At 41.4% G+C, this 25,476-nt stretch overlaps 1 protein-coding gene across 1 annotated transcript in view; it reads left to right on the top strand.

Moving 5' to 3' along the window:
- SLC35F2 (solute carrier family 35 member F2) overlaps positions 1-24,973 on the top strand; it is a 38,389-nt gene extending 13,416 nt beyond the window's left edge. The window contains exons 2-8 of the mRNA XM_087721179.1: positions 13-188; positions 1,204-1,331; positions 6,981-7,140; positions 13,423-13,579; positions 16,096-16,148; positions 17,418-17,572; positions 22,318-24,973. Of these exons, the coding sequence (XP_087577305.1) occupies positions 13-188; positions 1,204-1,331; positions 6,981-7,140; positions 13,423-13,579; positions 16,096-16,148; positions 17,418-17,572; positions 22,318-22,563 (1,075 nt within the window). The 3' untranslated portion in view covers positions 22,564-24,973. The remainder of the gene's footprint in view (positions 1-12; positions 189-1,203; positions 1,332-6,980; positions 7,141-13,422; positions 13,580-16,095; positions 16,149-17,417; positions 17,573-22,317) is intronic.
- Positions 24,974-25,476: the final 503 nt, after the last annotated feature.

The following is a 25,476-nucleotide window of genomic DNA, read 5'->3' as shown; positions in this document are numbered from 1 at the left end:
TTCCATTTGCAGGCATATTGTGAAAACACTTCTCCTGGGTCAAATACTCTCCTTGCTGATTTGCGGGACTGCGGTCACAAGCCAGTTTCTTGCCGAGAAATACAACGTCAACACTCCAATGTTGCAGAGTTTCATAAACTATTGTTTGCTTTTCCTAGTGTACACAACAACTCTTGCATTTAGGAAAGGTAAAATGGAATACATTGAGTTCAAAGAGTTCCTGTATTACTCTCCAACCATGTCCTCCTTCAGAATAGTCCATTCCATCCCCTAACTTAATTCTTCTTAAATTTTATCCCTCTCTCCCTCCCTCCCTCCATCCCTCCCTCCCTTCCTTTCTTCCTTTCTTCCTCCCTCCCTCCCTCCCTCCTTCCCTTCCATACATCCATACATCCAATTTATAAGGCTCACCAACTCACCAAGGCAGTTCTTGGTGACTAGCATAGAACTAAAATAATAAATAGCTATAGCACTTAGATAGCACTTATGGGACACGGTGGCTCAGTGGCTAAGACACTGAACTTGTCGATCAGAAAGGTCAGCAGTTCGGTGGTTCGAATCCCTAACGCCACATAACGGAGTGAGCTCCCGTTACTTGTCCCAGCTTCTGCCAACCTAGCAGTTCAAAAGCATGTAAAAATGCAAGTAGAAAAATAGGAATCACCTTTGGTGGGAAGGTAACAGCATTCTGTGCACCTTCGACGTTTAGTCATGCCGGCCACATGACCACAGAGACGTCTTCGGATAGCACTGGCTCTTCAGCTTTGAAACAGAGATGAGCACCCTTCCTAGAGTCGGGAACAACTAGCACATATGTGCGAGGGGAAGCTTTACCTATATAGCCCTCTGTAAGCGGTTTGCAGAGTCAGCCTATTGCCCCCAACAATTTGGGTTTTCATTTTACCCACCTCAGAAGGATGAGTCAACCTTGAGCCTGGTGAGGTTTGGACTGCCAAACTGCTTGCAGTCAGCAGTCGGCAGTCAGCAGAAATAGCCTGCAGTACTGCACTCTAACCACTCATATAGATTCAGAGGCATCAAATCCAACATATATCTCTTATGATGCGGACAGCCAACTATCTTAACCTCCGCTTCAAAGTGTGCCTTTTTCTTACATTCCCTTTAAGTTCCCATGTTGGTAGAACAGAAAAAGGGAGCATCTGTGGAATAGTAGATAGACTGAAATGATTGCTTTTTCTTCAGATGGTGATGGACTCTTGCAGATCCTAAAGAAGAAATGGTGGAAATACATTTTGCTTGGATTGGCTGATGTGGAAGCTAACTACACCATTGTAAAAGCCTATCAATATACAACTATAACAAGTGTCCAGGTAAAAAGAATAGTGAATATTTTGGCATGTGAAGCATTATTATTTCTACTGCGACAAGAGTTTGTCTAGGCAACTGCTATTTACAATGTAATATAATAGGATGATCCAAATTAGATCCTAACTATTGGTGATCTTGAGAGGATCTCTGTGTTTCATAGGGTTGGTGCGAGAATGCAGTAATAGAAAAAATCAGTTATGCTGAAAATCTGGGTGCGTCTTATACACTGAATGCAGCATTTTTCTTTGCCTCCTGAAACCACGCCCCTTCACCAAAATGGCTGCACATAGCTTGTAGGAGGCTTTCAGAGAGCTCCTGGGGGCTGGGGAGGGAAGAAACGAGCAAAAGGGCCGTTCTTTGTTCAATTTTGCCCCCCCCCCCAGCAGCACTCTATAAGCTTCCTAATGCCCTTTTTTTAAATTTAAAAAATGGGCCCGTTTTTGTGAAAAACAGGCCGTTTTTTGCTCATTTTGGCCCTCCATCCTCCCAGGACCACTCTACAAGCTTCCTAAGGGCTATTCATGTTTTTAAAAAAAGGGGGGGCAGTTTTTGTGAAAAACGGGTTGTTTTGGGGAGATCTGCAGAGTGCAAAAACTTCTTTTTTAAAATTTGCCTCTTCAAAACCTTGGTGTGTCTTATACTCTGAAAAATATCGTAATTTCAATGTTGTACAATAAATTAGAATACCATTAACAATAGCATATTGCAATATACCGCTTCATATATACCACACTCTCTAAGGCAGGGCTGGAGAACTATGGCCCTTTATGATTTGTGGACTTCAACTCCCAGAATTCCTGAGCCAGCCATGCTGGCTCAGGAATTCTGGGAGTTGAAGTCCACAAATCATAAAGGAGCCATAGTATGCCATCTTTATTTTAATTAGTTTACAGAGTCAGCATATTGCCCACAGCAATCTGGGTCCTCATTTTACTGACCTCAGAAGGATTGAAGACAGAGTCAGCCTTGAACTGGTCAGGATCGAACTGCTGGCAATCGGCAGAGTTAACCTGCAATACTGCATTCTAACCACTGCAACCACCACGGCTCTTATCAGAATGCAGATTCCATCTGTTTTAAGATCGAAATGGCTTTTAAAATACAGCACTGGTCCTCTCCGTGTAGCTCCTGAATTCAAATGGAAAAGTTATCCCACGTTGCTATACCGAAACTTACAATGACCTCATTTTATACACTCCGTAAAATGTGTTTTAATGATCACATTGACCCCTGATTTTTAAGCTGTTAAAAGCCTTCAGGCAAAGAAAAGCCATTAATGGAAGATCACAGCATGCACTCTGAGAGTTTCTTCACATAGCCTTGACTTATATCAGCTTCTTTGCAAAGTAAAAACATTGCACTTTTGTGCCCTTTGTTATGTCTGAGGCCTGAACATCCTTTGGCACGGCTGCTGAGATGGATTGTGCAATTGAACTCACAGTTTAACAGTGAATGGATTCTCAACTTTGCGAATAAATGCAAACAGAGTTTTAGTCTGCAGTCTACTAGATACAATCATTTCCTTGCTGACAGGGCACTGTTGATGTTTCATCAGTGGCTTTTTCTTTACGAGGAGATCTTTTTGATAATACATATATTTGTATTGATGCTACTGAAGCAGGAAAATTTCTATCGGTCTAAAATTAGGACTGAATTGAAAAAGAAGCATTATAGCAATAGTGCCTAGACTTATATGCCGCATCACAGTGCTTTTACAGCCCTCTATAAGTGGTTTACAGAGTCAGCATCTTGCCCCTAACAATCTAGGACCTCATTTTACCCACCTTGGTAAGGATGGAAGACTGAGTTAACCTTGAGCCTGGTGAGATTCGATCTGCCAAATTGCAGGCAGACAGCAGGCAGCAGAAGGAGCCTGCAGTACTGCACTCTAACCGCTGTGCCACCACGGCTCAATTATTATTATTTTTATTATTATAATTATTTTTATATAATTATTTTGTGAATTCCCAGAAAAGTAGGGAGGTTTTGGTGGAAGGTACTCTCTTCCCCGCCTGACAATCCAACATTTTGCTCTATAATGTTAAAAAATCAGAGATAGATAGTTGTAGTAGTTAAAGGTAATGGACTAGAACAGTGATGGCAAATCTTTTTGGCACACAGTGCCCAACCTGGAACATGTGTTGCTCACCAGCCCCCTGGAAACTGAAAGACTAGCTGGCTGGTGCGCATATGTGCACTGGACACCTGGTCTTCTGGTTTCCGGTGCGTGCATGTACACCAGCCAGCTGGTCTTCGTGTGCACCAGAGTCCTGGAAACTCAGTTGGGTGACGTGCATGCGCGCATCGGAAACCAGAAGAGTAGCTGGCGATCGCACTCGTGCCCACAGAGAGGGCTCTGCGTGCCACCTCTGGCACACATGCCTTAGGTTTGCCATCATGGGACTAGAAGCTTGGAGATTGTTGTTTGAATTATGTCTCTCTTAGGCATAAAAGTTGGCTAGGTGACTTTGGATCAGTCTGTCTCAGCCCTAAACTGGGAAATCAAAGATACTGCATCTGTCTACCAACCTGCATTAGATCAAAGTGGAAGTTTACAGTCCATAATCTCATAGCAAAGTGGTCTTCATCCTGCAGTGGATTGATTCAGGATGTTGTTGTTGAGTAATAAACATTAAATATACCCCAATCTCAAATTTAGACTATTGATTAACACGCTTAACTATTCTTTTTCTAAGCACCTGGGGACATATCGATGTTATAATTCAGTTGGTGTTTGGGGAGCAATATTTCGACCCATAAATCAGGAGAAACTCTCAAGGTCTCCTTAACCTACTGACCCATAGATACTTCTTTGGGAATCACTTTGGCAAAGTTGCAGGTTTTTTTTTTTTTTAAAAGTGAGAGTGATCCAGCTGCTTGTTTCCGATAAGAAAAACCGATGCCGTCTGCTTTGCTTTCAGACTGATTTTAATTTGAAGAACTGTTTTGCAGATATATATATTTTCTTTTGAGGCTGCTAGCAGTAGGAACCCAGTTGCTGTTTACCAGCTGCTAAGACACAAGTGGCACTGAGCTTCCTTGCATTAAGTGGGGCCTCCTTATGAGGAAATCTGGATAAAATCCTAGAATTCTAGTACAAAGTTCTTCTGTGGGCTTTATTTAAAGTTCAAAAGATTACTGTATTTTGAGGAGTATAAGACGCACCTCCCCCCCCCAAAAAAGATTGTGGAAATGTTGATGTGTCTTATAAACTGAATACAGCTATTTTTGGCCTCCCGAAGCCCCGCCCCCACATCAAATTTTTGTGGAAAATGGGGCATTTTTGCCTTCCCTCACCCCCCCTGAATCACTCTGCAGGTTTCAGCAGGGCGGGGGGAAGGAAAAAATGCCCCTGTTTTGGCAAAAAACTGGTACATTTTTGCCTCCCCCGAGCCCTGCTGAACCCTGCAGAGTGTTCCTGGGGCCAAGGAAGACAAAATTTTTTTTTCCTGACTTACGTCTTTGAAATCTTGGTGCGTCTTATACACCAGTGTGTTTTATAGTCCAAAAAATAAAGTAGTTTTTAAAAAAATATATCTTAGCCTTACCTTAACATTGGAGCAAATGATCTAGTGAGGGGTAGTCAACCTTTTTATACCTACCGCCCACTTTTGTATTTCTGTTAGTAGTAAAATTTTCTAACCGCCCACCGGTTCCACAGTAATGGTGATTTATAAAGTAGGGAAGTAACTTTACTTTATAAAATTTATAAAGCAGAGTTACAGCAAATCCCTACCGCCCACCATGAAAGCTGGAACGCCCACTAGTGGGCGGTAGGGACCAGGTTGACTACCACTGATCTAGTGTTAGCTAGAAGGTCTGTAACTGTTTCGCAACTGTAGCAAATTTAAGATATGTGGACTTCCAACTCCTAGAATTCTCCAACCAGCATGAAGTTTTCCAACCAGCATGAAGTCCAAATATCTTAAACTTGCTACAGTTGAGAAATACTTGTCTACAGTACTTATTTGTTAAATTTATATCTTGCTTGAGCTTCCCTCCAAAGCTCAGAATTTCCCTTTTTAAACTGTGCTGAACAGAGAGTTGTTGGTTCAAAGTTACACAATGAATTTCCATGCCTGAAGATAGTCTTGAACTTGGGATTTACTAGTCCTAATCTAACACCTTAACCACTACATCACACCTATTTCTTATGGTATGGATATTTGGGGATAAATCAGGAGGAAATGGATGCTAAATTACAAAGATCAGAGGAAGAATCTCTTTGATTCCTGTTCTGTGGTGGCCAGGTTTTAATTTCAAAATATACTCACGATCACCTCATGAATTAGCATACTTTAGTTGCTCTTATTCATATCTTGTTAAAGTTTTGTCAAAAAGTTTGACTAGGGCACTAAACTTTGGCCAGGACAAAGATATAGTTGGCATGAGGGGGAAAATTTCCCAAAACAAAGCATAACTTTGGTTTAATTTAAATTTAGAGTAAGGAAAATATATTTCATTAATCTAAAGCTAATAACATGACTATGTATAAAGTAACTGTCTTTAATTTTTCAATTTATCAGCAGCTTTGGAAGGACTTTAGAGTTAGTTTATATAGTCCTGGGTTCCATTGAAGACAATTTAAAAATATCTCTTTGAGTTGAGTTCAGCCATTAAGCTTTCTCTGCAACAGTCTGGAAAGACTTGCCTTCTAGAATTTTTTCCCTAGTGTAGGCTACAGTCCTTAGACTTCCTCATGGTCTCTCATTGATATATTTACTAAGTGTCATTCTGCTTGGCTGTGGTTGATCTACCGAAGATCAAACAGTTTCCGTGGTGGCTCTGTGGTTAGAGTGCAGTACTGCAGTCTACTTCTGCTGACTGCCAGCTGACTGCAATCTAGCAGCTCAAATCTCAACAGGCTGACTCAGCCCTCCATCCTTCCGAGGTGGGTAAAATGAGGACCAGATTGTTGGGGGCGGTATGCTGACTCTTTAAATCGCTTAGAGAGGGCTCTAAAGCGGTATATAAGTCTAAGTGCTATTACTATTGCTGCTTCTAACTGTATAAAAGCCATTTAGGCCAGGGTTTGTCAAACTCAATTTTATTGAGGGCTGCATCAAGGTTGTGTTTGATCGTGTGTGTGTGTGTGTGTGTGTGTGTGTGTGTGTGTGTGGCGCTCAATGTCACTCATGTCCATGTGTGTGTGTGTGTGGGGGGTCTGTAGTAGCCCAAGTGCTCTGCCAGCAAAAACGAGCTCCCGAGCTCTGTTTTCGGCTGCACCTCTCTGCCAGCAAAAATGGTGCTCAGGAGGGCTACACTTGGTCTTTTCTCACTGGCAGAGGCACTGCAAGCTGGTCTTTTTCTGTTTCCAGGGTGGCCCGCAGACAGTGGTGGGTTTCAAAAATTTTTGGAACCTCTTCTGTAGGTGTGGCCTGCTTTCCGGGTCCACTGGTGGAACCTCTTCTAACCGGTTCGGTAGAGTTGACGAACCGGTTCTACCGAATAGGAGCGAACTGGAAGGAACCCACCTCTGCCCGCAGATCTAAACACCCTGCAGACCAGATCCAAGCCCTGGGCCTTGAGTTTGACACCTCTGATTTAGGCTGTTTACACGGTCAGATACCTGAACATCTCTCTATCTGGATGCGAAAATACCACTTCCTGTTCTTTTTTATGATGGGGATCTTTCTTTTTGCATATGGCAGCTCCTGGACTGTTTTGGGATTCCTGTGCTGATGGCTTTATCATGGTTCATCCTCCGTGCAAGATATAAATTAATCCATTTCATTGCTGTTGCTGTTTGCCTGTTGGGCGTAGGGACCATGGTCGGTGCGGATATATTAGCTGGAAGGCAAGATGGTGAAGGTAAGATTTGGGCAAAATAACTTGCTAAAACTCTAACCATGATAACAGCAAGGGGCTTTTTCAATATTTTAAATCCATTGCTGAGACTCAGGTTTGTGCCTAGTGGTGAAGAAAATTCTCCGGAAAAATCTGGCTAGACAAAATAATAGTTTTTTTGTTTGGATGGAAAAGAAATTTATACTCTGCTAAGTTCAGAAGTCAGTGTGCTTCATTAGTAACCTAGATATTTTAGCCTAAAATAAGTTAGCTAGCTAAATTAAATGATAAATATATATGTGTATGTATATATACATAGGAACACATAGAGTATTTTTCAGAGTATAAGACTCACCTTTCTTAGGGTGAAAATCTGGGTGCATCTTATACACTGAATATAGCATTTTTGGTCTCCCAAAACCACACCCCCTTTGCAAAAATGGATGTGCAGAGTTTAGGAGGCCTGCAAAGTGCTCCTGGGGGCTGGGGAGGGCAAAAATGGGTTGTTTTTTGCTCGTTTTTGCCCCCACCCCACCCCCCATGTGCACTCTATAAGCCTCCCAAAGCCTATGCATGTCCCGTTTTTTTATTTAAAAAAATGAGGCGTGCAGAGAGTTTGGGAGGTTTGGGAGTTTGGGAGGTTTGCAGAGTGCCTCTTCAAAAACTTGGTGCGTCTTTTACTCCGGTGCTTCTTATAGTCTGAAAAATATGGTACTTTTACCTAGATACCTGTAGCAAAATCAATTTAGAAGAAAATCTTTGGCAGGAAAACGGCCTGTTCTTTCTGTTTTATCCAAAAACAAATGGGGGAGGGGGGAATCTACCTCCAAATATTTAGAATTACTATTGCCAAGTGCTGAGTATGCTGTACAGTACAGGTTATACTTCAATTAACAGCTTTTCATTTAGTGACTGTTCAAATTACAACAGCACTGAAAAGAGGCTTCTCACCATTTTTCCTGTTTTGACCATTGAAGCATCCCCATGGTCATGTGACCAAAATTCAGATGCTTAGCAACTGACTTGTGTTTATGACAGTTGCAGTGTCGTGAGGTCATGTGACCTTCTGTTGTAACCTTGTGACAAGCAAAGTCAACGGGGAAGCCAGATTGATTCTCTTAACAACTGTGTCACTAACACAACAGCGGCAGGGATTCACTTAACAACTGTGGCAAGAAAAATTGTAAAATGCGGCGACACTCACTTAATTGTCTCACTTAGCAACAGAAATGTTGGGCTCAATTGTCATGAGGACTAAGTGTATTGAGAAAACATAACCAATTTTTTGTTGTGGGTGGATTTATTTTAAAGGAAAAAAAAATGTGCCTTACGCCATTGCAAGACTTAAGTCAATCCGCTTTGCCCTTTAAAAATCCCTCCAATTCCACATATGGGCCAAAAAGATGAGCCATTTGAGGATGTGCAGGGAGCTGGGTGTGTGGTAAGCATCAGTGGGATGTAAGTAACCGATTGCCCATCCATGTGTTAATGGCTTAATAGATCAATGACTTGACTGAGTGTAGAGAGCGTCACGGCAAGGGTACCTAACCCCCAGTCTGTGGACTGGCACTGGGCCGCAGCATGCCAGAAACTGGGCCATGCAAACACGGGAAGCCCCATTGATGGGGTGTAGGCAGCAGGCAAAACCATGCCCCTTCCGGTCAGCAGAAAAACGTTTCTCCGCAGAACTGGTCCCTGGTGCCCAAACGATTGGGGGCTGCTGACTTACAGCAATACTCTGTTTTTATTGCTTATTTATCCTGGCACAGTGAGTAAGTTTCTCTTTGGATGGAAATGTCACGAACTGTTCTTATGAGGAAATCTGATAGTAGATATACAATTACTGCTTTCTTTAGATAGTAGAAGGGGGGGAGGTAGCTTAGAGAAAAATCCTTGATTCATATTTTGCTATTCAAGATACTTGCAGTATCACTGTGCTTCAGGTTTTTCACCTTAGCTGCAAAAAAAGCTTACTGTTTTTTGCTTCTCCTGCAGCATATCCTATGCTTGTGATGGTGAACCTATGGCATGCATGCCACAGGGGGCACATGGAGCTCTCTCTGTGGGCACGCGAGCTGTCACCCAGCTCAGCTCTACCGTGCATGCCTCCCGCCAACCAACTGATTTTTAGGTCTCTGCCGGACATGCGGGAGACACACGTGCATGCACGGGGGCGTGGGGGGAGCACGGGCATGGCACATCCTTTCTCATCACATTTTTGCTTTCAGAAGGCTTCAGGGAGGCCTGCTAGGCCCAAAATGGGGCATGGGGGTGTGTGCATGCACAGGGAAAGTGTGGGGGGGTGTCACATGCATGCACAGGGGGAGCGGGCGGGAGTGTGTGTGCTCCTGTGCTTGGCTTTTGGTCTCAGGAGGCTTCAGGGAGGCCTGCTAGGCCAAAAATGGGGCATGGGGGCATGCGCATGTGAAGGGGAAGGACGGGGGAGCACGTATGCGCAAGGGTCAGGGCGCATTGCATTATGGGTGTGGGAAGATGCGTTGTGTATGTGCACGATTTCAGCACATGAGGAGAAAAAGGTTAGCCATTGCTCTACTATGCCAGTGATGGACTGAGTGCCTAAAGCTCACACATGCGCGAGAATGTGTCCGAACCACCAAAATGCAATTCATGGGCTAGCCCCGTGCATGTTCCTCACCATCCCACATATGCGCATGTGGCCCCCGCATGACCTCTCCCCCGACGCTTGTGCAAAGCCACTTGCACGCCCCCGACCCCGCATGTGCCTTGTTCCTTGCATGCGCCTCACCCCCGCATATGCCCCACTTCCATGCATGTGCGTGTGGGCCCCCCAGACATGCCCCACCCCCCATGCAGGTGCAACAGAGACCCGAAGACCAAGGTGGCATGCACGTATGCGCGGCAGAGCAGAACTGAGATGACGGTTCGCGGGCCCACAGAGAGGGCACCGTGTGCCACCTGTGGCACGCATGCCATTGGTCCGCCTTCACGGTCCTGTGGTCTTCTCCAAAACATGGGGAGCAATTGTCTTCCTCCAAGGTTTGACATTTGTGGTGAGGAAAGCATCTGAGACCCCTCCCTCCCTGCCACCGTATTCCATCCCTTATTCCATGCAGTTCTTGGGGAATGGGAAGGAAAATCCAGCCCTTTGCTGCCAACCCCTCTATTCATACAGTTCTTAACTCGGCCACTCAATTCTCTAAAGCTTTAAGAGGCCTCTTATGTAATTGGAAAAATTATCTAGGTCTCTTGGTTTGCTACTTGTGTGTCTGTTATAATTAAGACATCAGCCAGTTTCTTTTAATATATCTAGTGTAGCATCTTTTTCCATACCATTCTTGAAGCCTATTATTTCTTAATCCTTTCAGATTGTCCGCATGCTTGTCCAGTAATTTATCCCTCTGGCATAACATCTTTTAAATATGGTCTGCCTATAGAGGAAGATATTCTAAATATTAACTTTGGGGCCCATTATTCAAAAATATCCTTTGAGATGTCCAGCGTTAAAATATTTTGCTTCATTCTATATGAGTAAGTGAAATGTAAGTGTTCTTCTCCTTGTAATCTTTGTTCCTTCAGCTTCCCTTCTGGTGTTCAACCTTCAAAGGCTTATCCTATCATGTTTATTTTTTTAAGAATTCAAAACAAAAGAATTTTCTATGTGAAGGACTCCAAAATCCATCTGGGCCCTTAGTTCATTTCTAATCAAATTTCTAATTACTCTTTTTTTTTTGTTCATTCCCAAAAAAATATGTTTGAAGTCCTTAAACATGTATTTGGAACATCTTTCACTAAAGATTAAAGGAATCTTCAAAAAGTTTTTCAGACTTGCCGATCCAAAGATTCTTCATAGCTGAAAAGCAATTAAAAGCAATTTCCCAAAGTGATTAGAAAATAAAGTTCAGATAGTCCTCAACTCATGGCCACAGCTGAGCCCAAAATTTCTGTCGCTAAGAAGGACTAAGGCAGATACGATGGCACTGTTCCAGTTCAAGCAGGGTTTGGACTAGATGACCTCCAAGGTCCCTTCCAACTCTGTTATTCTATGTTCTAAAAGTAGTTTTGCTTTATTTTATGACCTTGCTTGCTTGTTGTTAAGTGAGTAACATGGTTGTTTTGTGAATTGGACTTGCCCATTGATTTTGCTTGTCAGAAGGTTGCAAAACGGGATCCCATGACTCTGGAATTCTGCAACCGTCATAAATATGAGTCAGTTGCCAAGCGTCTGAATTTTGATCTTGTAACTGTGGAGATGATGAAATGGTTGTAAGTGTGAAAAACAGTCGTAAGTCACATTTTTCAATGTTGATGTAATTTGAGACCATCACTAAATGAATGGTTGTAAATCAGGGACTACCTGAGTATGAACTCTGTGTCCTTTAGAATATGCTGACCTTCCTCCCCCCTCCCAGTTTGAGCCAAAGATGGCTATTTCCTTGTTTCTCATAGCTGCCAGAAAACTCTCTTTTGTAGTCTCCTTGTGAGGAGCAACTGTTTGGAGCCCTTGTCAGTGATCTTACGTCCTCTTCTTACCTGGAGAGGAATTATGAAGAACTGGTCTACTGGCTGACTTTTCATTGTGGTGCAAATCTTTGAATCTGCTTTTAGCAGAACCATCTTCGGCTCACAATTTCTTCCCTGGAAGCTGCACCTACCTTTTAAGTTTCATACGTGTTTTTTTTTAAGTACGAGATTCATATTCTAGATAAAATCATAAGTTCAATAAAGGACCCACATGGTGAAGTCTCTGGCTGCCCTAATGATAGGCAGAAGTCCAATAGCTCTTACCCTCTTACAATAGCAACGTAATCCTCAGAAATTTTTCATTTGTTTAATATCACTTATTTAAAAGACTTGTTGCTCTGCCTGGAAAAATATCCCCCGCCCATAAAAAAATGTGCATTTCTGTTGAAAAGAACAATTTGGACATTGAGCAAGGTTCTTAATAGGATCATGTTGCAGCAAGGCTTAGTAAAACAAGGACTAAAAGTCTTGGCCAGAAAATAAAATAAAATAACATCCCTTTGGAACCTTTCCGAAATGCAGAACTTTGGTCTAGCTCTTAAGGAGATTGATCTATTGATTTTCATGGAAAGTTAAATTAAGCCATTAATGCAAAATACAGAGAGAGATGTGGGGAGGAAATCTAAGATTCTGGACAAGATAATCATTGACATTAACTGAATGTGCGGTTTCTGCTGGAGTTCTTAAAATATCCAAGATCAGGTAATATGTTTGCTTTGTACAGAAATATCTTATCAAATAGAATTCGCTGCTCATAATAGTTTTTACACTGATTGAATTAAAAGGTTCTTCAGTCGCTAAGTTGTGTCCGACTCTTTACCACCCCATGAACCACAGCACTCCAGGGTCCCCTCATTTATATTTGTTTAGAAAGCACCAAGATGCTTCCATTCGAAAGGAATAGTCCAGTGGTGTCAAACTCAATTTCATTGAGGGCCACATACCGTTGCCCGGGTATTTATTTATCCTAATCCTGTATTAGATGGGAAAAGTCCTGATTTTATTGAAAATATCTGGACCAAATGCAATTTCTAATGTTGAATTTTCCCCCTCTCCAGGGGGAACCCCCTTGTGGAGTCCTGTGAAGCCATTACCATGGCAACTCCACTGGGCTATACCGTAGAAGCTACTTTACGGCAGTACGGTGGAAGCCATTTTAAGGCACAACAGGCTGTATCTTAACAGAACACACACCCCGAGAAGTGTTAGGGGTGGCTCAGTGGCTAAGACACTGAGCTTGTCGATCAGAAAGATCAGCAGTTTGGTGGTCCAAATCCCTAGCGCCACGTAATGGAATGAGCTCCTGTTATTTGTCCCAGCTTCTGCCAACCTAGCAGTTTGAAAGCACATTTAAAAAATGCAAGTAGAAAAATAGGAACCACCTTTGGTGGGAAGGTAACAGTGTTCCGTGCACCTTCGGCATTTAGTCATGCCAGCCACATGACCACGGAGACGTCTTTGGACAATGCTGGCTCTTCAGCTTTGAAACGGAGATGAGCACTGCCCCCTAGAGTTGGGAACGACTAGAACATATGTGCAAGGGGAACCTTTACCTTTACCCCCACAGTATTTGTTTCCAGAGAGTAAGTCATCTGTGTATCAAGTTTGGTTGAGATTGTTCGAGGCGTTCCAGTATTATGCTGGAACACACACACATACACGCAGCCATTTTTATATATATAAAAGAAGAAGGAGAAAGGAGACTCCTCATAAAGACTTCAATATTGGAAATGTTATTAATCACCCTTTTTAATTTTACCATTCAAATTCCCTCTGTTGTTATTGTCTCTGTTTTCTGTGCAGGAAGTGACGTAGTGATTGGAGATGTCTTAGTCCTCCTTGGCGCTTCATTATATGCCATTTCGAATGTGAGTGAGGAATACATTGTGAAAAATCTGAGCAGAATGGAGTTTCTAGGAATGGTGGGCTTGTTTGGGACTGTTCTCAGCGGTCTACAGCTGTAAGGATCTACTATTAAGTATTGCAATTGTAATTAAGAAAAACATTCACATCACAGAATGGTTTCTCTCTTATGTATTTGGTGGGTGTAATTATTAATCCCTTGTTAACATCGCAATTAACCTTTGTGGGTGTTTGAGCATCTGTGGACTTGCAAGGGCGAGATCAGGCGAGATCTTCACATTTCTTGACTTGGGCCATCATCAAGCTTTCTTATATTTATTGCTTCTCCTCAACTTTTTGTGTCTTTTCCTATTTGTACCTCTTACCTTCCATAGTAAACAGGACACAAGGTTACAGGGGAAGCTCTCAGATTGCACCTTAACATCTGAAGATAAATAAGTTTTGATTTGCTGGCCTGATCTAATGTGCACATTTCATAGCCTGAATTCAGTATTCATCCGTTTATGAGCTGATTGTGCAGTCGGATGGATTGTCAAGTCCAGCCAATGGTTATTCATGCAAATAATCGCTTTGACTTTCATAGAATTAGTCATGGAATTAAAGATTCTGTGAGGTTAACCATTAGTAAGTTCAGATCCTGACTTTCTGCAATCATTGCTACTGACTGTTTATCTTTTACGGTTTCAGTTAGCAGAAATTCAACTGTTCATGTCACTGTTTCATTTCTAGGTTTGCTTATTTACTTTAGAATTTGTAAGACATCTATGTTGGTCCTTCAAATTCCCAACTCTTATTTGTAATTACATAGTTAGAATTAGAATTAGAATTGAATACAGTAGAGCTGGACGAGACCTTGGAGGTTTTTTAGTCCAGCCCCCTGCTCAAGCAGGAGAACCTGTACTATGTCAGACAAGTGACTGTCCAGGCTCTTCTTAAAAAATCTCCAGTGATGGAGCCCCCACGATTTCTGAAGGCAAGCTGTTCCACTGATTGATTGTCCCCACTGTTAGGAAGTTTCTCCTTAATTCCAGGTTGTTTCTCTCTTCGTTTAGTTTCCAACTGGTATTTCTTGTCTTGCCCTCTGGTGCTTTGAAGAATAAGTTGACCCCCTCTTCTTTGTGGCAGCCTCTCAGATACTGAAATACTGCTATCATGTCACCCCTAATTCTTCTTTTCTTTAGACTAGCCAGACCCAAAAACCTGCAGCCGTTCTTCATATGGTTTAGTCTCCAGGCCTTTGGTCATCTTAGTTGCTCTTCTCTGAACTTTTTCCAAAGTCTCAGCATCTTTTAAGTAGTATGGTGACCAAAATTATAGAATCTCTCTGAATGATTTGAAACAGTTCTTCTCATGTTTTTTGTCATATGGACTGACTTGCTGTCTATAAAAGGATTCACATTCTCCATACTGACTTATTTGATTGTAATAACTAGACTAATAAAGTCTGAAGCTGGGAATTAGCTGCTAGCACAGTGTTCTTCGTACTGTTTCTTAAGTAATACTTAATATTAATAGCAAGCTGAATTTCTGGGTGTGGTTCCTTATATAACTGAAATAGTTCAAGGGAGGTCAGGGAACAAACCTGCATATTATTAGTAAGATCACACTCTTACATATCAAAGGCCATTTAGAAGAGAATGGATTTACTTCAGGTCTTAACTGTAGGGGTGATGACATATTATGAACTATTGTTTTCTTTGCATCTACTTGTATATTTGGACCAGTTTTATACTTTTGATATGGTCAAATGACTAAATCAATTGTTATTCTATTCTAATCTCTCTCTCTCTCACACACACACGCATACGCACACACATACACACACACTTTTGTTTTAGAACAGATTTCTGGTAAAAAGAAGTGAGAAAAAAATGTTAAAGAATAAATATACTTCTTTAGTTTCTTTATAAATGCTGATTAACTTTGAGAAAAGGATGTGGAAGGAATATTAAATAAGTAGGCTTTTAATTTCCATTTTAATCCTTTCTGTCCTGATTTAATTCTTGATTGATTTAACAAGTAAATATGTTTCAGTTAGTAAACTTCTTGTCCATTATAATATACTATGAATATCTATTTTTTGATACACCAAATGTTGAGATATAGACTTGTGTACTTGAATGCAATAAAACCATTTTAAAGAGTTTTAGTTGAGCTTTGGAAAGTTCTGGTTTTTTTAAAAAAAAACACCACCACCAAACCTCTTAACTTCTGTGTTACGGTTTTCAACCCATCAAAAACGTATTACACATTTAATATATCACCATCATCTGAATCCTACCCCCCCCCAACACTTTGTAGCACAATGTTTTATTTTAAGAAAATTTATTTGACAAATTGGACTCCTTTCTCTAAAGTTTATGCGGTTATAAATCTGTTCTTCTTTAAGGAGCAAGAAAATGTGTCTAAAAACTGTAATTCTATACATTATGACCATTGAGATGTGGAACTAACTTTTAAGTAAAGGTTAATTTGTTATAAGCTGATTTATCTATTAATTTAATCTATTACTTGTTATTTTATTCTAGACTCTGAAAACAATAGCCTCAAATTTTAATGAACATTTCTTTTCTGTTTTTATTCTTCCTCCTCTTTTCCCCCTGCCATTTTTAGAGCTATTGTGGAACACAGAGACATAGCTAATATTCAGTGGAACTGGAAAATTGGTATGTATGAGTGTTGGAATAGGAACGAATAAACTGAATTGTTTTGCAAATCAGGCCTACTTTCATTATGTTACCTAGTGAATTAAAATAAATAACAAAGTGGGGCTAGAGAGGATTGTTGTTTTTTTTTTTGCAATGCTATGTAGTTACCAATTTTAAAAAACTGTGTAAAATCCAGATATTCTGCTTGCATCAAATATAAAGGATCAGTACAATTAAACTCAATCTTCCCTGCATAATAAATGCAAAATGAAGTCACTCTGTATATGTCTTCATTTTGAAGTCATCTCCATTTGCTATAGAAGTCTGTGGATATAACATTAATCGTCAATAAGAGTTTAATTTAGCAGTCTTGAATTCCCATCTGTTGTTTGGCTACTGTTCATTGCCAGCCAGCAAGATCAGCAGTTAGGGATTGGGGATATTGTTGTCTCACCTGTTTTGGGACAATATGCACATAGATCAGGGGGCCGCATCAGGATTGTTTTTGACCTCAGGGGTAGAGGTAGGTTCCTACCGGTTTGGACCGGTTCGGCCGAGTAGGTTTACATTTTTTTTTTAGTTAGGTTAGGTTAGGTTTATTGGTTTTGTATGCCGCCCATTCCTGAAGGACTCCGGCCGGCTCACAATAAACAGGGGAGGGAATAAATAAGGCAATATAAACAATTTTAAAATCCACAACAGTCACAGTTAAAACGGGGCTGGGTCCTTTAACAGCCCGCAGCCTGCCAGAACAGCCAGGACTTAGTGGCTTTACAGAAGGCCGGGAGGGTAATAAGGTAGTACTGCACATGTGCGTCCCTGAGCAAACCGGCAGTAGCAGCAGCCAGAACCCAACCCTGCTCGGGGGACCGAGATGGGTGTGACCAGGGTGGGCATGGCCAACTCAACCTCACTTGTGTCGTGGGCACCTTTAGTGGCCTGAGCGCTTTGCCAGTGAAAATGGGCTCCTAAGCCCATTTTGGCTGCGATGACCCTCTGCCAGTGAAAATGGAGCTCCGTTTTTTCTGCCAATGGCACCGCAAGCTGGTCCGTCACTGTTTCCAGATTGGCTCCATGGGCCAGATCTAAGCACCCAATGGGCCAGATCTGGCCCCTGGGCCTTGACTTTGACACCCCTGACATAGATTAGGACAGTTTTACAAAAGTATTGGTGATGGAGGGGATGGGTGGGAAAGCAATTTCTCAGTATTGGTGTTTCATCTTGCCCCACCTTTATCTTCTTGAGATTCGATCTCTAAACTGACAAGTCGTTGATTTCTTCTCCAGCCCTGCTCTTCGTGGCTTTTGCCTTGTGCATGTTTGGGCTGTACAGCTTCATGCCGATTGTGATTAGAGTGACCAGTGCCACCTCCGTCAATTTGGGCATCCTGACAGCTGATCTCTACAGTCTTTTCTTTGGACTTTTCCTGTTTGGCTACAAGGTAAGTGAAACCTGGATCCCGATAACTGAGGACGTTCAAGTATGATTGGAATAAGGTTTAAAGCATCAGCAGTTTTGCAACCCTTTAATAACTAACTGATTTATTGTAGTGTTAATGTTTGTTGATTAGAATTCACATTTATTACAGCAGACTTTTTCGTAGACTACGTCAGATGCACAAAGAATAAAAGAGTATCTGCAGATACCTTATTTTTTTGTGGAATAAAACGATGTTAGCCACCTTCCCTGGTAATGCAGTTGTGACTGTTAAGTGACTGATCATACAGCAGACAACAAATGAGGTGGGCAGTTACTCACATTAGCTTAAATTAGGACAGCTAGTGGCTACATGGAACCCCAAGTCTCCTTTTATGGCCCCAAGAGCCCTCATAGGTCACCTCCCCAAAATTCAGTAGTAAAATATAGAAGCGTGCAGCTTTGCTGGATTTATTAAGCCTCTCTTTAATATCCCAATTTTCCTCTTCATTTTCCAATGGAAAACCGTTTCTGTTCCTTGTCTATAGCTGGTGAAATTCTTGGAATTAAAAAAAAGTTTCCCTATCATTTTAACTCTGACTTGTTGACTTATTATCATTTTGATTTTATTTTTCACTGAGTCAAAACCACAATTTCGAAACCACACTTGCTGGGAACACATGTCGTACTCCGCTAAAAGCAAACTAAGCATTTTTGTGAATTAGTTCAAAAGTATGAACACAAGCAGTGTTGCGTTTCCCTAAAACTTGGGCTCCTGAAACTGCCCTGAATTTTGAGATCTGTGGTGCCACCGCGTTGAGAGAATAGCAATTTGGAAAAGTCAGAGCACATATTACCATGAAAAGAGGCTAGCTCTCTGTAAGATCCCCAGAGATAATAACCCCATGGTCTGAATAAGACCTTGAAAGTTTAAGGTAAAAGTAGCACATATGCGCTAGTCGTTCCTGACTCTAGGGGGCAGTGCTAATCTCCGTTTCAAAGCCAAAGAGCCAGCGCTGTCCAAAGATGTCTCCGTGGTCATGTGGATGGCATGACTAAACGCCTAAGGCGCATGGAATGCTGTTACTTTTCCAGCAAACGTGGTTCCTATTTTTCTATTTTTACTTTTGCCTGCTTTCGAACTTCTAGGTTGGCAGAAGCTGGGACAAGTAACAGGAGCTCACTCCATTACGCAGCACTAGGGATTCAAACAAACAAATAAACAAACAAACCGTAAAAGTTTACTCTGGTTTATTTGGTGAACTCTGCGGGCTTGCTGCAAGTCTCCAACACAGAATGTTTTATAGTGGTAAATTGGCATTATCTACTGCATTTGGATAACTGATTTGCTAAAATGTCTGTGTGGGGAGGAAATTAAGCTTCTTTTAAGAAGCTTAGACTTATGACTCCAAAAGGTCATTTTCCTAGCAAAACTGCTGTCTCAGATTCTTGGCCTCCAGCTAATTTCAAGCCCAAAAGAGCAGTTTCTTTTGGTTTTAAAGCTCTTTGTTCTCCATACAGACCACTTTTGTACTTCTGATTGGATTGTGTCAGTGGTGGAATTCATTTTTTTTTACTACTGGTTCTGTGGGCGTGGCTTGGTGGGCATGGCAGGGGAAGGTTACTGTAAAATCCCCATTCCCTCCTGATCAGCTGGGACTTGGGAGGCAGAGAATAAATGGGGGAGGAGCGAGTCAGAGGTGGTATTTACCGGTTCTCCAAAGTACTCAAAATTTCCGCTACCGGTTCTCTAGAACTGGTCAGAACCTGCTGAATACTACCTCTGGATTGTGTGTATCTGACAAGAACATCTTTATACCATAACATTGATTTGCTGTGTGTTTTATAATATTGACAGTTGAATTAGGCAAGCTTAGGAAGTGACTCACAAACAGCTTTTGTTTCCATTCATAAGGTCCATAGTTCAGTCACACCTATTTGAGCTTCAACAGAAGGATAGGAAATAAGCATGCTTGGCAGTTTTGAAGAAGCAACTTTGAGTTCAGAATATTTAATACAGAGCTGGAATGATATGAAGCTACCTTCAAAAGCAAACCTTTATTGCACTAACTCTTGTTGATTAAAGATTATTGAAGCTTTTCAGCTTACTCAGAATTCTTAATAGGTTCTTTTCTCAGAAGAAGAATTATATTTAACCAACTAATTACATTTTTCTTACCACAGCAGAGCTTTCCACACCTCAGAGCAATTCATTCAAATATGTGCAGACCAATGTTTAATTGGATAACACTTTATTTGTGATTGGATTTAAAGACTTCTAAATGTTTGCAGCAGGAATGCATGACGATTTGGGCCACCAAAGGCCGCACTTTGATTTTGAGTGACGTGCCAGGAGTCAGGGCAGAAAAGTAAACTTGGTTTCATTTCATTTATATTTCAACAGAAATGTAATTAATTATGGTTAATATAATTACTCCCCAATTACAGCAGGTAATGGTATCTAGCCAACCTTTGGTGACCTTGAAAAAACTGAGCAGATTGGATCCAGTTAATATTTGGATAGGAAACACTGGGAATTCCAGGGCTATAAACTTGACTTGGAGGTTGGAAAACCATCTCAAAAGAAGAGAGTGTCAACCAGTAGCGGGATTCAAGTAATTTAACAACCGGTTCTCTGCCCTAATGATTTCTTCCAAGAATCGGTTCACCAAACTGCTCAGAAAGTTAACAACCGGTTCTCCCGAAGTGGTGCGAACTGGCTGAATCCTACCACTGGTGCCAAACTTGTTTCATTTAGTTGCCAATGAAACAGGAAAGGCATATTAATATAGGAGCGCTCTAGGGCACTCTTGTGATTTCGGGAAGCCTTGGGGGGGGGGAACCATGTGGTCAACTGCTGACCAAAAGCAGTAAATCATGCCTCTATCTAAAGATCAGAGTGTCTTTGTGGGAATGAGTCTTCGGGTTCCCTTCCCCCAAGTCAAAGGGGCAAAAAAAAATACGGTTCCACCACAAATCCGTGAAGCCCTTATCTGCGGAGACATAAGCGCGAAGACTAATTCGCGCCGTTCTAAGCGCTAAGGAAAAATGCGACCCTACTGTGATGACATAATCGCGGAGGGCAAATTCGCGCATTCCCAAGCACTCAGTACCCTAAACCTAACCCTAAACCTAACCCTAAACCTAAACCTAACCCTAAACCTAACCCTAAAACAAACCCCTAAAACAAACCCCTAAACCTAATCCTAACGCTTACCTTAATTGAAGTCGGCTTTCTGCTGTGGCGCCGTTTTAAAGCGCCCTTCTGTTGCCGCGCTGTTGCCGCGGCGGTGATGACTTGTGGTGATGACGTCACGGCTTTAGCGCCGCGATTTTAGCTCCGTGATTTTGACGAGCGCGGTTTTGTCGTGCCACGAAAAATACATGCCTATTCTGTAATTTTCATTGTCTACCAGGCAGCAATTAAAATATTACATTGGAAGCAAAAGTGCTCCTGATCTGTCTCCTGATTTGAATGACTGCCAAATTAGAGTGTTATGAAACATTTTGAGATAGTCTCACCTTTGCATATGGATTTGGTGCCTTGAATTAGAGCTGCTACTTCATATTTTCAGCTTACATACCAAAATCAAAGGTCAAAGCTCAAGATAGATACCAAGGGACACTAGCATAAATCTGCTCCTGTAGCTAAATCATCTTCAGTTTTGAAGGAACATTGAAGCTAATGCTAGACCTAAGACTTACTGCATTTTCTTCTGTTGTTTGTTTGTCAAATTGTTTGAATCAATAATGGGAGGGAAGGTGAAAAGTACAGCTGGCTAAAGAGAGCAAAAAAGTGATGTGAGATTGGCGCAAGGCCTAGAATTAACCCTCCCTCTCCCATTTTCTCAATCTGTCCATCAAATAGCACAGGTCTTGAGTTAACCCAGTAATTTATGTAATTCATTGTAATTGAAAGAATTTGATACAGTGAATCCTCTGTTGTTTCAGTAAAGCCTTTGCTGTTAAAAAGAACCCACAAAATGCCTAGCCATCTAGTATAAACCATGTTGATGTCAACTGTATCATATTATCATATACTACATGACACAAATTGAGGGGTTGTTTGTATCATCATATAATTGATGCACAGGGATGCAGTGGCTCAGTGGCTAAGACGCTGAGCTTGTCAATCAGAAAGGTTGGCAATTCGGCGGTTCGAATCCCTAGTGCCGCGTAACGGATTGAGCTACCATTACTTGTCATAGCTTCTGCAAACCTAGCAGTTCAAAAGCATGTAAAAATGCAAGTAAAATAGAAATCACCTTTGGTGGGAAGGTAACAGTGTTCCGTGCGCCTTCGGCATTTAGTCATGCCAGCCACATGGCCACGGAGATGATTTTGGACAGGGCTGGCCCTTCAGCTTTGAAATGGTGATGAGCACTGCCCCCTAGAGTCGGTAATGACTAGCACAAGGAGAACCTTTACCTTATACTTGGTGCAAATGATATCATTTACATCGTTTATGCAGTGATGTTTTAACACATGTAATATCCCTCACTCCTCTGGATGCCCATGTTTAGGCATAATTAATGTATTTATTTATTTTGTTACATTTATGTAGCATATATTGCAGATGGTGATCCTTTGAGAACTGCATGCAATGAAATTTCACTTTAATGTATACTGATTAGTGCACATTCAGAGTGCCGATAAAGTTATTATTCTATTCTATCAGGGTAGATGAATGTTATGGTTACCCATGTTTGTATGGAAAAGACTATTCATCTCTGTACAACCCCCCCCCCCCCTTCTCTCTCTCTCTGACAGTTTTCCGTGCTGTATCTCTTAGCCTTTGTGGTCATCATGATTGGCTTCATCATGTATTGCTCCACCCCAACCCGTACTGCAGAAGTTCCCTCAACCACCTTGCCAATGGCAGATAGTACTGGATTTGACAACCTTGCTTTAAAAATTGAGGAGAACCACCTGGAATCCACTGACACTCTGACAACGCAGAGCAACAAAGATGACAGCCAGGCAGAAGACACAACTACAAAATTAACAGCCTTGTGAAATATGAAATTTCAGCTGCTGGAGTTGCTCTGGAGAAATCAGAAAGCACCAGATGGCACTATGTTATGGTGGACAAGCTGGAGAAATATCAATGATGGAATCTGTGTTCATGACAAAGTCTAGAAACATATCACCAAAACAAGGAGGGCTGAGATCCTTACTTGGAACACCAGTATTAATTCTTGTTCACTGAAGATTATTCTTAGAGCTGACAGGTGAATAGAAAAGTAGAGACTACTAGGCTGTCTTTCTATCAAAGAAAGCCAGATTATACTCAGAATAAACATGTGTCTTATTTTGAGTAGTTTCTTATGTTCTAAAAACTTATACACGGTCGATGAGGTTAGCAAAAAGAAAATGGAAAGACGGAAAACAAGAAAGAAAAACACAAAGCCTAAAATCAGATGGCAGCTAAGATCAGAGAGGCTGGGAACAGAGATCAAAGTTAGTGAAGCATCCTTACTTCCCAGGCTGCTAAACCATGAGGATGGGAAATCTTGCATTTTGGAAGTGTGAATCCTGTAATAGACACTGATCTTTATCCAGTTAACATGCAGAGACAATGTATATTGTTCACGTCAATTTAATCGCAACACAATTCTTGAAGACTGTTATATTTAGGTTCAGTTGCATTGACAGTTGCTGATGCTAATAAATGAAGAAAAAGCATGACTAATTTTATGATGCGAAAAGACGCATCAAGCCCTTATTCCAATTGTGCATACGTGTGCGTGTGCACACACATATTTGAATTGTACCTGTTCTGTTGGCATAGTGTGCAGAAACCAAACAAGATACTTTATTTTTTTTGCAGGAGATAAACTATTTCCTAGATCAATTTCTTTGACAATCTAAAGAGACTGTTAACAAGTGGTTTTCCAAATGGTATGAATGTCAACGTTCCTGAAAATCTTAACTCCAGTAAGGAAGTGTGGAAGCATCCGGTGTTAATATGGCTTCCAAAGCTGACAATGAATGCATATGTATATATAAGCAGAAGGGAGATATTCGTCACCTTGCTGAAGTCTAGTTGCTGAACTATACCTCCCAGCATCTCCTACTTTGACCACACTGGTGGAAGTTGCTGACAGTTGTAGCTCAGCAACCTTTGAAGGGCCCTAAGTTCTCCCACTCCTGATATAAGCAGAATAAAATGGGAACACTGGTCACCATTCCAAATTCATCTCACCAGCAACTCAATAAGATAATTTGAGTGCTCTCGGTGAAGTAGAAGTAGGATGTTCTACTTCCCTTGAAAAGAGTGATAAGAAACATACCTGCTTTTTTTTAATGGCATTTAAAAAATAATGTGGTGATTCTTAAAAAGAATTATTGTCCCACCTCTGGGAAAAGAAAACAAGGAGTCAGGTCCTATTTCAAAGTGGCTTGGAGGAAAACCACAAGGACTAAGTTCTCTCATTGTCCTCTGTGCATTGGAACACAAGCTACTTGAACAATTCTAGGCAATTGTTCAGAGCAGGTCTTGGTACTTCTTAAAGGTAAAGGTTTCCCTCCTCCAGTCATGTCTGACTCTAGACATGCTCATCTCCATTTCTTACTCAAGGAAGTCAATGTCTGAATACCATTTCCATGGTCGTGTGACCAGTATCACTATATGCCAAGGAATACAAAGAACTTCTTCCTCCCCACCGAACTGGTACCTATTTATCTACTCACATTTGCATGCTTTTGAATTGCTAGGTGGGCAGAAGCTGGAGCAAGAACGGGAGCTCATCCCATCCCACAGCACTTGGGTCTCGAACACGGACTGTCAGCTTTCTAGCTGATAAACTCAGTGTCTTTAACCTCTGAGCCATTATGTCCCTTTGGTACTTCTTTACCTTATTTATTTAACATCTACCCTATATATCCTTGTGGGAAAAGTAGGTAGCTGGAGCTTTCTACTCCCACATCATATCTCTAATGGAAGACAGAATTCTTGACTTCTAGGATCATATGGGAACAATATAGCACTAGCACTTAAATTTATACACTGCTTCACAGTGCTTTACAGCAATCTAAGCGGTTTACAGTGTCAGCATATTTGCCCCCAACAATTTGGGTCCTTATTTTACCCACCTTGGAAAGATGGAAGGCTGAGTCAACCTTGAGCATGGTGAGATTGGAGCTGCCAAATTGCAGGCAGTCAGTAGAAGTAGCCTGCAGTGCTGCATTCTAACCACTGCGGCCCCTAAGACTCATAATATGTTGCTTTTGTTTTGTTTTCTACTTTGGCAATTTTTCTCTAGATTTATATTACTGGCTCAATTTAAAGTTACAGTTTATCAAATATAGTCATTCTGCCCATGGATAAATAGCAAAATTATTTGAGGCTTTTCATCATCTGTTCACAAAGGAAATGAAATGTATAACTTAGTTTTGCTTAATAGCCATACAATAAAACATTATTCTGAGTTTTCACTCATTGTTTGATTTCATTATTTTACGCTGCCCTTCTTCAGAAGACCACCAATTGATGCCCATGGGGCTCCCTTATTGCTGCATTTTTTGAGATAAATATGGTGCAAAGTTGGGTTTCCTGCTCTTTTCTGTGCTTGCTACAGCCCTCTTGAATTATATTGAAAAGTATCAGACTCTTGTATTTGAGGAAGCATAAATGCTACAGACCCAACTTTTCTATTTTCCCCCTATGGTCTTCCAAGTAGAGAATGGTTTACAACAAAAGTTAGGTCTGGTAAAAGCATCTAATTTTCCTAGTAATGTTTTGGAAGACATTTTTCATTGTCTTTTTCCAAGATGTTTTCCGTCAAGCCAATAATTTTGGAATTCCAACATGCACCTCATTCATGTGTTAACCAGAGCTGATTCTACTTAACTTCTGAGATCCATTCAGGTCAGTATGGCCCAACTATCTGTTGAAGCAAAGCGGGGGGGGGGGCAGGGCGCATGCGG

Source organism: Thamnophis sirtalis, unplaced genomic scaffold, assembly GCF_051295495.1.
Source record: "Thamnophis sirtalis isolate CommonGarterSnake01/CBP01778 unplaced genomic scaffold, rThaSir2_p1.2 scaffold_8, whole genome shotgun sequence".
Lineage (NCBI taxonomy): Eukaryota > Metazoa > Chordata > Lepidosauria > Squamata > Natricidae > Thamnophis > Thamnophis sirtalis.
This window is presented reverse-complemented; position numbering and strand designations above follow the sequence as displayed.